The sequence below is a fragment of the Culex quinquefasciatus genome, chromosome 3, assembly GCF_015732765.1.
Source record: "Culex quinquefasciatus strain JHB chromosome 3, VPISU_Cqui_1.0_pri_paternal, whole genome shotgun sequence".
NCBI lineage: Eukaryota > Metazoa > Arthropoda > Insecta > Diptera > Culicidae > Culex > Culex quinquefasciatus.
This window is the reverse complement of record NC_051863.1, coordinates 68,774,014-68,786,356: the sequence shown is the minus strand read 5'-3', so window position 1 is coordinate 68,786,356 and position 12,343 is coordinate 68,774,014. Positions and strand designations below refer to the sequence as shown.

Sequence of the window (12,343 nt, the reverse complement as noted above, 5' to 3'; positions counted from 1 at the left end):
GGAAGGCACGCCGACGAAGAATTTCTGGAGGATCGCGGTCGAATTAATACTATATTTAAAATTCTAGATAGCTATCTTTCGGATTCGATTGTGAGTAGCGGGACTTCGCGGTTACTATGCAACGTATTTTTGGAGTCTTTTTATATTTTAAATTTATAAGTCCTTCTTTATCATCGTTGATAGGAAGGCACGCCGCCGGTTAAGTTCGTTTAAGTTATTGTTTTAATTTCATTACAATCGGTTACGTGGTGTCCTGTTTTCTTTTCGTTTATATTCGTTGATCGTAATAATTTATTCCAACTGGCAACTTTAGTATTAACTCATCTACTATTTTTGACATTTGCTCGCGTTATCTTCATTGTACCAACAATAAAAATATACTGATAAGTCCAGCCCATAGCACTACCGCTCGGTTGGCACGCGTTCGATTAAAACAAACTTTTTAAATAATCAATTATTTATCTTTCCGCAGCCGGCTGCCTAAGATTTAAAATTTCAACCGATAAACAAAATGCTCATGGTCACATCACTGCCACTCGTGAATCCTGACCTCATACCCATCTACTAACCCCTCAAAACTCATGTGATACTTTGTCGGAGAAGCAGTCGATTGGGCGGTCTCTATCACTCAAGTATCGGACTAACATTCCCATCCACTTCCCCGTGACCCTACCACTGGTCGTGGCCGGCGCCGGTATTGATCAGCATGATAGGGGCCTTTGAGAAGTTGCGAAGCGAGGAAAGATAGCACCCACTTATCTTCCACGGCTCGTGGATGTAACTTCTGGAGGTCCTGGTCAATAACGGAGTAGCAACTGCGGGTGGGCACCTATGCTTATGCTTATGCTTATGCTTAATTGGCCAAAAAGATAAACATTGTTAGCATCTTTTGGCATGTTCAGTTTTTGGTAAGAATATTATTCTTTAAAGTTATACTCGATTGAGTGTTTGGTATGTGCCAAAAAAATCTGTATTTGTGGCAAGCCTGGTTGAGTGCCTTGCGTTTAGCGTGTACTTTCGTTGAAAACTAACTTGACGAAACTTTTTTTTGCTGTCAGCAGCGCAAGGGTTTGTTTTTGTTTACATATTTCAAAAAGCGCCCATCAGTCACATTCTGCGGTTCGGAATTTCGTTACAACCGGTGTAAATTGCAAAATAAAATTCAAACTACAGAAAAATTGTGTTCAAAAGTGCTGATTTGTGCTATAAAATTGTGATCATTGCAGTGTGTAAATGTCTTCCGACTTTTTCGTCTTTTACGACGCCATCGATTCATTGCTCGAGCGCATTCAACATTCGGCGGGAAGTTCAAACTCCGGGACCAGAGAACGTGAGTAGTACCTACCTTTTTCGATTCACGCTTCCAAGTTGAAGTAGTTTAATTAACTTAGTTGGCTTAGTTGCATTATTTTTGTACCTGATTATTTATAAAAAAACATTGAAAATTATTCATCAAATGTTTAATTTTTAACTTTCAGTTATATTTGATTTAGATTAAATAAAAACTATTTGAAAAAGGTTTTTTAGTATTTTACAATAAATACCAACATCCAAAAAAGTGAGAAAAATAAACAGCTACTTAACGGTCACATTTGGTTCTTAGGCCATCATTAAATCAGTACATATTTGAACTTGTTAAATAATATTAAATGAAATCATATTTAAACATTTTTGTTTATGACATAAATATTTTTTTTGTCTGTTCAAAATAAACAATTGGTTTAACTAAAATAAAATTCAAATGACAATCCCAGCAAAGCATAGGACAAAAAGGGATCAAAATGTAAAATGAGGATTAAATAAAAAATGATTTATTTAAATATATTTTATTCCATGATGTAACTTTATTGAATTATTGCAAATAACCAAGGTAATAAATATACAACTCTTAAGTACAAACATAGACAGTACGGTTCCAATATTTACAAGATACTACAACAGCTTACAAAATAGTGCAAAAATAGCCTATAAAACATAAAGAGAAAAAATACTGATTCTTCTGCTCTGCTCTCCGGCCCCGCCTACACGACACCAAAGTGGACCACCTTGATGTTCGGGATCTTCTTGCTCTCCCCGTTGTCGTTGTTCTCTGGCTCGTTGTTACCGATGACATCTGAAATGGTCAGAAAAACCTCGGTCAATCGTTTAATTTCCCCCCGCGAGGTCGCAATGTTACCCTGCATGGGCGTAAAGTCCTTCAGGTAGTCATCGTTGGGATGGCACAGCGGCAGGCTTTCCGCCAGTTCCCGCTTGGGGTCCGCGATCAGCGAGTTGTACTGCGGGGGTGGCTTGCGGGACTTTTCGCCGAGTTTGTCCTTGCGGGGGATTTCCTAGGAAGAATATGGGGTTTGAATGGGGCGTTTTGATGTTTGAAGTTGGTGGTTTCTTACCGGAACTACGGCAACGGTGACGGTGTCGGAGAACTTGACCTTGTTCTTTTCGCCGCTCTCTTTTTTCGTGGAGGACGACGAGGAAGAACTGCCCGGCTGTTGGAAGGACGGTCCGGCCGCCGAAGAGGAGGAATTTGTACTGTTCGATAGGATTGAGGCCGTTACAGGGGGTGGTTCCTTGCGGCGTTGCTGGTAGCGTGCCCGGTCTACGGCGTCGAGCGCGGGTTGGAACTGCTGCTTGGACTGCTGGAACTTGGACGGAATGTTGCCGGATATCAGCGGGTACTGATGGATGACGGTGCGAGGAGCGTTGTTGGCGTTGGCCGTGTTGGGGATGCTGCGGAACTGGGACGGCTGCTGCGTGAACCAGGGCTTCCGGGGTTGGGGCGCTGTAGGTGGACGCCGCACGTAGTCCGGTTCGTCTTGTACTATTGGGATGCCGATCGTCTGATCGAGAATGTTGGTTGGCGGAAACTTGTGAGCGCTCGGGCTCGACTGCGGCTTGGGAACGACGTCGATCACCACGTGCTGACCGTTTGGAGGAGGTCGCCCACCCGCAGGACTGTCCACAAAGTCAACGTAGAAAGGCTGCCTCGAATTCCTGTTCGCTATGTCCAACTGCTCCATGGACAAACTGCTCGCCCCGGACGAGTACAACCTCGCAGCTTTCTCGCGAGGATTCAACCGTGCCCGCACGTTCCCACTCTGTGTTGAACCAAAGTACGGCGAGCTGTTGTCCGCCACCGACAGCAGATTGCTCGAACTCAGCGACTTGCCCTTCAGTTTGATCTGCGCCACACGCGACTGTTGCTGCTTGCTCAGCTTCAGCGCAGTCGCCGTTTGACTCCGCTGCATCGTCGTCGGCGGCGGCTTCTTCACCACGTACGGCAACGGTGGCCTGTCGCTGAACTCCGCCTTTGATCGTATCTTCGCCGTAGCCGCCATCCGACCTGTCGCTGACCCGGCAGCGGTCGTCGTCTTGGGCAGCGGAGGATGCTTGATGCTGCCGTTGCGTCGAATCTGCGAAGACTTGGACGAGCTGGACGAGGTCGAGTACGACTTGAAGCTGGCGGCGTCCGCGTGGACGGTTTTGGCGGTGCGAACCGAGGCTGGAAGCTGTGGGGGAGCGGCCTCGTGTTCCGATTCGTCTTCGTCCTCCTCGCCCGCGTCGATGTCGTCGTCGTCTTCGTCCTCGTCGAAGCTGTCCGCGCACAAGGAACAGGACGAATGCGAGCAGAGAGAGTCTGAAATAGAAAAATGTTGGGGTTCACGAAGTTTCGTCAATTTGTTACATTCCAACTACTCACGCTCACTGTCGCTCCGATCCGTGCATATCCGGTTGATGTCGTCCACCTTCTTCAGCGCCTCCTTGGCCAGCTCCTGGTCGCCGTCGCTCTTGGCCTTGTCGTGCAGCTTGAGGAACAAATCCGCATCGTTGATGTCGATCGCCAGGCTGAACGCCTTGTTGTACGATTTGTTCCGCAGCAGGTAGTGAAAAAATCGCAACGTAATGTCGTTCACCTGATCACCAAACTCCGTTTCCGTCTCGTAACACAGCGGTTTCACAGGTACTAGAAAGCTCCCGAGCGCTTTCTGGAGCTGCAGCTCACGTTCCGTGCCCAGCGGCTGCTTGAACACGTGGTTTGCTATTCGATGCAGCGACAGCAAGCACATGGCTCCGTACGTGTCCCAGTTCAGACTCAACAGGATATTAATCGCCTTCTCGACCTGATTCAGCGAGATGTACTTGTGGATCAACACGTCAGCCGTTAACCCAGACGTGTGAACGTCCCCCTTCAACCCAGTTCCCCCAACCAGTCGCAAACATCCCAGCGGACCGTTCTCGAACGCCAGCAGCAGAAACGAATCCGTGACGGCGAACTTCTCCAAATGCTCCGTCATTTCCGGCTTCTTGCTCCAGCACAGCTTGGCCAGGTTGCAGGGGTGCGCAAAGTAGTTCGACAGGTCCAGCACGCTCGACGGAACGACGTCCTCACTCACGAGTTGCGTCCGCACGCAGGACAGCGCAATGTCGAAGCACTGCAGTTGGCACTTTTCGTTCGCGATCATCACCACCGACGAGTCGCTGTGCCACGACACGAACGTGGGAATCTACAGGAAGGACACACTCCGTCAAAATATAAGTCCAAACATGAAAATCAACAGAAATCTTACGAAGGCAGCCTTCACCAGGTGTGTGATGCCCCGGCCCTCGTCGAACAGGATCATCGAGCCGTCGATGCAGCCCAGCATCAGCTTTTCATGGTCCGGGCTAAACGCGTTGCAGCAGACCTGGGTCTGCAGCGGGATTGAGGTGACCGCGACGCGGCGCATCTTCGTCCGGTTGATCTGGTAGATGCAGCTGTCGATGGTGACGTCGCCCTGAATGGAGGGAACGGTAATTCATTGGTTAGTACAGGGATGAAAAGAATTGCCAGGACTAGCATTTCCCTAACGCCGACTTCACCGGAACCGGAAAATTTCTGTCAAAATAAAAATTCTTAAACTATGCGAAAAATTAACCGAAATAATAAAAAAAAACACGCGTTGAAATAAGGTTTTTTAATTGTGCATAAAGTCTAAGTTCAACAAGTGTTTAAAGAAAACAGCATCAGCAGAATTTATTTTACAAAAAAAAACCCAAACATTCTATACATAATTTTAAACGCAGGGGATTGCATTTTAAATTGATTTAAGCTGATTGCAGTTGAATTTTCATTGAAATTTTGAAGTTTTTTGAAGAAAAAAAATTGTACGAGCCTAACATTATTAGAAAAAAAAAACATCAAAAAAATCAAACCATCCACATTATCGACCTGACCTGACAACAGCTAAGGCCGGGACCGACGTTTTACTTCACCATCAGATGGAAGGTTGGAGCAGATGGGAATCGAACCTATGAAAATTATGCTATTTTTTTCACTAAAATGCCAATAACTCCCTCTAGATTTAACCAAATGGGATGCTTCTCCCTGCATTTTGTTGTATTTTTTAATCCCTTTCAGATGCTTTTTAAATTTTGAAATTAAATTGAATTTTGACTAAGTTTTAGCCTTTTCAAAAATTTTGACGTTTTTGAACCTTCATCATTTGTGTCCTGATTTGTCCCGCTTCCCGTTGACTTAGAGTGCTCATATTTAGGCCAGATGCTAGTTTTATATGTACAAACAACCCCTGAAAATTTCAGGCAGATTGGTGAGGTCCAAACGACGTCCCATCCCATACAAAGAGGTATGCCTTGTTCGTGGATTCGCTCTTAAACTCTTTGTGGTCGTACAAAGGGTCTTTGTACTCTGAAAAATAAGCTTTATAGTTGTAAACAATAATATCAGAAATCCAAGCTTGCTTTTCAGTCCCAATTGCCGGTCACGTGTTTACACAATTATAGGTTTTACGCCGACACAATTTTTAGGTTAGAAATTTGACAGCTTGGCTGCACTGTTTACATTTTTTGCACGTGTGTCTCAGTAAAAATGTGTGTGCGTGTGCGCTCGTGACGTCACGCTGTAAAACCTAATAGAGTAATCGTGCGTATGCATTAGGTTTTACAGCGTGACGTCACGATCGCACACGCACACACATTTTTACTGAGACAAACGTGCAAAAATGTAAACAATGTAGCCAAGCTGTCAAACCTCTAACTTAAAAACCGAGTTGGCGTAAAACTTGATTGCGTGTACATTATGGTGACAATAAAAAAAATCGACATCAGAGATACCCTCTGACTCGATTCCTAATGCAAAAATAAGTATCTGTGCCAATTTTGAGCCAAATCGGTTAAGGCTAAGGGGTCGCTTTTCATCGTTGAAGTTTATATGGGGAAAATCACGAAAATGTATGGGGAAAAACATCGTTTCAGTAATTTCCGGCTAGGTGGCGCAGGTCTCGCCCAAAATTGTCCAAATGTGAGATTCTTGTAAGAAATTTTATTCCCTACAACTTTGTCGAAGGGTGCAAAACGATACGAGTTGATCCTGATTTTTGGTGATTTTTCTGGAAAAAAATATTTTCTCATATACTTCCTATACACCCCTTGTATACTTTCAAGTATATAAGCCGATTTCTTTTCATCGCATTGCTAATAACTCATCAGGATCAACTCGGATCGTCTTGCACCCTTCGACAAAGTTGTAGGGAATTAAATTTCCTACAAGAATCTCACACTTGGACAATTTTGGGTGAGACCTGCGCCACCTAGCAGAAAATTACTGAAACGATGTTTTTCTCCATACATTTTTGCGATTTTCCCCATATAAACTTCAACGATGAAAAGCGACCCCTTAGCCTTAACCGATTTGGCTCAAAATTGGCACAGTTACTTGGTTTTGCCTAAAGAATCGATCCAGGGGGTATCTCTTGCGATTTTCCGAAATTTTCAATTTTTCTTGTCACCCTAGTGTACATACACGAAAATAAAGTGAGGTTAAAATTTGTCACCCAGTAACATCAAATGATGCGCTAGTGTGCGTACGCGAAACGTCATAAAGCTCTATTCCTTATGACATTTTTTTCCCTCTCATTCCCACATTCACAATCATCCCCCTTTAACAGAACGCAGCCACAAATACCGCCACAAAACAAAATTTGCCAGTTCAACAGAGAAAACAAAATAATCTTCGACGAGCGTTCGTGAATAGAGATATCCACGCGCGAGAGTGCGTTAGTGTTTAACAAAATTACACTCAGACATAGAGATATCCAAGCGCGAGAGTGTGTTAGTTTGTAACAAAATTTACACGCAGACATAGGCAAATCGAGTAGAATAATTCGTCTGTCAAAATCAGCTGTGTCCTTTGTTATACCACGAGCACGTGGTAAACAGCTGGTTTTTACAGACGATTGATCTACTCGATTTGCCTATGTCTGCGTAAAAAAAGTGTAAACAAAATCAGCTGCTTGGAATTCAGCCAATCACAATCGTTCAAAACCAAAACAATACTTCAAATACAAATACTAACACAGAATGATGGTGTGCGTGAGAGAAACCGTGGAGATCTCTATAGGCAAATCGAGTAGAATAATTCGTCTGTCAAAATCAGCTGTGTCCTTTGTTATACCACGAGCACGCGGTAAACAGCTGGTTTTTATAGGCCTGTTCGGCTACTCGATTTGCCTATGTCTGCGTAAAAATAGTGTAAACAAAATCAGCTGCTTGGAATTCAGCCAATCACAATCGATCAAAACCAAAACAATACTTTTAATACAAATACAAACACAGAATTATGGTGTGCGTGAGAGAAACCGTGGAGATCTCTATTTGCGGAAATGAGATTGAGTGATAGAAAGAGAATGCCCAAGCACGAGGAGAAAGAAGACTAGCAAAACAATGCCAAAGGGCCGTAGTGGGTTTGTAAACATAGAGTGTATCTTGCTCACGCTAGAGAATGTTTACATTTGACAAGAAAGGGATACACTCTTTGTTTACAAACCCACTACGGCCGTTTTGCATTGTTTTGCTAGAAGAGAACTCACAAGCTATAGTAAGGGGTGCTATCTTGTCACTCCATGAAAATTGATGTAAGTGTGACAACTGGCCAAAGGGATTTCAGGTCAGAACGCGTTTGATACAGATACAAGCTTTACTACCGTAAACATTTGTAGTTATAACTTGGGACTCCAGCAACCAACTTCAACCAAACTTCGGGACAATGCACAGAATGGTCAGCCAAACAAAACGTGTTTGTTATTGTTTACATTGCGTGCTCTCGTTTTTGTTTTTTCAAGGTCAAACATTAAAACGCGTTTTTCTCGGAACGTCAAAATGGCGGGTGCGACAAGATAGCACGACGACGTCGATATGCCGAATGCTGATACAGCTTATTATCTCAGTCCAGGGTATTACGTGTCGACAGCCCTCGCGCTACTGCCAACGACCCATTTCAGAAAGACAGAGCTCCTTGCGGTCCAATTCCGAGATCGGTGGGCATTTTTCGGCCCCGCTAAACATAGAAGGAAGCATCTGAAGGATCCTCGATCTATATTTAGACTTCCAATCCCCTCTGGCAAATCAGGGATCAGCGCGTATATAATATGAGAAGATAACATGTTTCATCAACACTACGGATCAATTCACTACTAGTGTGTTATCCTTTTGAAGGCCGACTGCTTAGCGTCCAAGACCTCCAATCCAAAGGCGTGAGTTCGAATCCCACCTGATTCGTTTTTCGTTTTTGTTCATATTCAAGTTCAAATTCCTGATTCCAAATTTCAGGTATCGACCGAGATTTGATCCCTGAACCTCCTGCTTGTAAGACATAAGCCGTAGCCACGGAGCCGGTAATGGCTTCGTAACAGTCACGATACATTGAAATTTAAGTAAAACTATAAATAAATAGATGTATTCATCAAAAAAATCAAACCATCCACATTGACGACCCCCGGGTCTTTTGTGGTCTCTATTGCAAGTTTCTGCTCGAACCTAGGAGTCCGAAGGCTTGAATGAGGAGAGCACCCAAACCTCTTTCTACTCCAAGGAACCTTCCACCCCAGTGTTTGAACTGACGACCTTTGGATTGCGAGTCCAACCGCCGCCAGCGATTCCACCGGAGTAGGCTTGGTTTGGTGTGTTGTTTGTACTTATGGCATGGAGACGACTCCTACACCTGGAATGACTTAACGGCCTAACAACCAAGGCCGGGACCGACATTTTACTTCCTCATCCGATGGAAGGTTGGAGCAGATGGGAATCGAACCCAGCGGACAGCGTAACCATTCGGCCACGCACTGCTCCACATTAATTCATAAATCCTGTTTAAAAAAAAAAATATCCATATTAAACACTCTGTCATTGCCAGTTTTTCACCTCATTTTTACTATGCAACAAAACAAAAACGTTCACCTGCATAATAAGTCGTACTCCCCACTATCTGCGACCATAAATCGCCAAACGATCGCAGACCGCTCTAAAGATCGCACTAATTTGTAACATTCTAATAAAACGACGCCCGCCCCTCATAACCATAATGCGTCCTTGCGAACTGTCTCCATTCAATGTTCGTGGGAATCGCTACTCACCTTCTTGGACACCTTCTGCTCGACCGAGTGGATCTGGAAGCCGTTGAGCAGGGAAAAGTCCACCGAAATCGGGTCGTACTCGGTCCAGTAGTAGCAGAGCAGCTCGAGCTTCGGTCCGTTCAGTTTGTACACGTGCAGGTTGGCCCGGTCGGCGTCCTTGACGGTGGGTCGCCACGGGTAGACCTCGTTCTGGGACGATTTGGTCCACACTATGACGAGATCCTGGGCGTGGCTGCAGACGAGGTGTTTGGGGATCTTGCGGGTGGTTGGGCCGCCGATGATCACGTTGTAGATACGGGGGTCCATGAGGGCGATCTTCTCCAGGTTGTTCCGCTTGGGCGTTGGTTTCTGCAGGTGCACGAAGGTGATTTGGTTCTCGTTGTACGAGACGAGGACGTGGGTTTGGGTGATGATCACGTCGGTGATCTGCTCGGAGATGAGCTTGCCGATGAAGTACTTGTCGAAGTAGATCCGGTTGATGTCGCCGGTGAACGGGTTGATGGCAACGTGGATGAGCAGCCCGTTGGACAGCATGATCTGCACGATGAGGTTGTTCTTCCACTTGCAGAACACGATTCGCCGCTGGCGAAGTTCTTCTTCCAGCAGCTTGAGCGCATTGCGCAGTTTGTTGGGCTTTTTGTTGTCCACGTTCCACTTGAAGCCGCGCGCCTCAAAGTAGTGCTTCTTGCCCTCCGAGTATATTGATTTTGCATTTTCGGACTTTTTCTCGTAGTACCTACAAAAAAAAAAAGCAGAACACGGCAAGATGTCCAAGATGAGAGTGACATAACTTAAATAAATACAAGCCCCCCGAAAAAAAAATCACTTTTCATCGGTGGTTTATCATTGTTTGCAGAAGAGCAGAAGCCTCGCGGTGAGAAAAGATCGCGCAAAGTGCTAGTTTGGGCTGGCTCTTCTGCAAATAAGGGGCCTGACACAAAGACAATAGCTTGCGCGACGACCTGCCCCCGATGTGGGAAGCACAGCGACTTGGCGTAATCGATTAAGAAATCTGCAAGCCAAGTTGGGTTCTGCCGTAATTATCACGTGCCCCCCCTGAAGAAGCGATACTCACTTGGTCGCTCCCAGATCGGTGTCCTTGACGGTGATGTCCTCCTTGGTGGACCAAAAGTGCAACTCGCTCAGCAGTGTTAACATTTTCCGAGGCGTAAACACAATCCACTTAAGCTTGCTAATGTCCACTTGGAACGCAACATTTGTGACGCGATCGCAACGCCACGATCAAGAGCAACCGAATATCCGCCGTACAAAACCGATTCCAACCGACGGTGCGGTCACTACATTTTTTACAGGTTCGACTTTGAATTCCGCGGAACGAACGAAAACAATCGCGCTGGCACCTCTCGGACGGTTCGCTCGAACTACCTGTTGATCAGGGGGCCATCTTTGCTCTCTGGCGGGGTTGTAGTCGTCGATCGTCTTGTGTTGCGTGCAGCAGCTCAACTAGTTTAAGTTGCGCAGTGTCTCTCGCTTCGTGCGCTGCGCTGTCAAAAGCGCTTCAAGCGTGTACAGACGGAGGGAAAGAGAAGAGGTGATTGGGCGCAGGTGGATTATTCACGGCGTGAAATAAGCTTGTTTTAAGTTTTAAGCTTGAGCTGATGAAGTGATGGTATGATCGCGATAATCACTTGGAGACATTGGGGATGATCAGACTGGTCTAGCCTGGACTTCTCATTGATGACCATAAGTCATCATACTAAGTACTAAGTATTATGATCAGTGAAGATCATCATTTCATTGATCGTCATATCTGAGCCAACATTTATTTATCAAAACAATTGGAAAAAGTCTGTCCTCAACAATTCAATCATTTTCGCAATCATTTTTTATCGATTTAAATTACTTAATGACTTTAATTACTTAAATTACTTTTAATACGACTTAAGATTGTGGATTTAGCTCGTAGCTGGATTTTCTGGCATCTTCTCACGGTCATTGGAAACGGTCGTGGATAGACCTAGGGGTTCCCAGTTGGAGTGAAAAAAATCAATTTATAGAAAAATTATGGATTAAAATTTTGCCTTTTTTGTCACTTCTCCGACATCAGGAACAATTGTTTGAACATACTCGCAATTTTTTTATTCGGTCGGAAAAATATTATTTTTCTTGAAAAAACTTTCATTTTTAATCACATGATCATCCCTAATTCTGGCTCGATGCCGCCATCATGCGACCGAGTGCTCCGTTTGTTTGTCAACAAAGCTGCAGCTGGATGGTGAGACGAAGTGAGGGGGGAAGAGATTTTGACATTTTTATGCCCGCATCTGGCCCGCCGCCTATTTCGTCGGTCGTTGAGACGCCGGTCGTTTCCAGCGACCGAGTCCAGCTAGGAACTTATCGTACAATATCAAAAAATAGGGGGATGGCGTCGCTATTTTTAGACCACGTTTTCCACTTTTTCTCATCGAAACCGACTACTTTATCGACTTCATTTTGCTGGGCGAGATAGGACGCCGTCTATTTTTAGACGATGACTCAGCACTTTTCCACTCTTGCACTTAAAAAAACCAGATGGCAGCACGATGTAACGCCACGTCCCTATTGAAAAAAGTCTGTCCTCATCAATTCAATCATTTTCGCAATCATTTTTTTATCGATTTAAATTACTTATTGACTTTAATTACTCAAATTACTTTTAATACGTCTTAATAATTCTGTCTAAAACAAAAAACACAACGAAAAATACCCGTTTTGCGAAATGTACCTTAAAATTCATTAAAATCATTCCACACCAAAAAATACTGATTATACACAAACTTGCCTTGTACATGCTTGACGTATCGTTGAAGTCTTGTCAAATTCACGGAAATAGTGAAACCGTGCCAAACGACAATGTATGGGCATGATCAGGTAATCGAGCAGAATGGCGGAGAAGATGAAGATGGAAAAAGACTTGAGGTAAAGACAAGGATGGAAGA

The 12,343-nt window shown here is 44.6% G+C and overlaps 2 protein-coding genes across 3 annotated transcripts in view; one reads left to right on the top strand and one right to left on the bottom strand.

The window, feature by feature from the left end:
• Positions 1-1,078: 1,078 nt before the first annotated feature.
• The window catches only part of LOC6050414 (ribonuclease P protein subunit rpr2), a 71,396-nt gene continuing 60,131 nt past the window's right edge, over positions 1,079-12,343 (top strand). Inside the window, exon 1 of one of the 2 annotated variants that reach the window (XM_038258874.1) lies at positions 1,079-1,330. In XM_038258874.1, the coding sequence (XP_038114802.1) occupies positions 1,234-1,330 (97 nt within the window). In that variant the 5' untranslated portion in view covers positions 1,079-1,233. The remainder of the gene's footprint in view (positions 1,331-12,343) is intronic. The other variant, XM_038258875.1, reaches the window with a different exon arrangement.
• On the bottom strand, positions 1,815-10,860 carry LOC6046398 (WD repeat-containing and planar cell polarity effector protein fritz). The gene is made up of 7 exons (XM_038258871.1): positions 10,480-10,860; positions 9,405-10,140; positions 4,566-4,772; positions 3,698-4,502; positions 2,391-3,634; positions 2,177-2,330; positions 1,815-2,113 (listed from the first exon to the last, which is right to left on the bottom strand). The coding sequence occupies exons 1-7, from the start codon at positions 10,560-10,562 to the stop codon at positions 2,022-2,024; spliced, it is 3,321 nt and encodes a 1,106-aa protein (XP_038114799.1). The 5' UTR covers positions 10,563-10,860; the 3' UTR covers positions 1,815-2,021.

Excerpts from the sequence above, each read along its gene's own strand:
- LOC6046398 (XM_038258871.1), bottom strand. The coding sequence starts at position 10,562 with ATGTTAACACTGCTGAGCGAGTTGCACTTTTGGTCCACCAAGGAGGAC. Across the intron at positions 10,141-10,479 it reads ACCGATCTGGGAGCGACCAA|GTACTACGAGAAAAAGTCCG; the intron begins GTGAGTATCGCT and ends TTTTTTTTGTAG. Across the intron at positions 2,331-2,390 it reads TCACCGTTGCCGTAGTTCCG|GAAATCCCCCGCAAGGACAA; the intron begins GTAAGAAACCAC and ends TATTCTTCCTAG.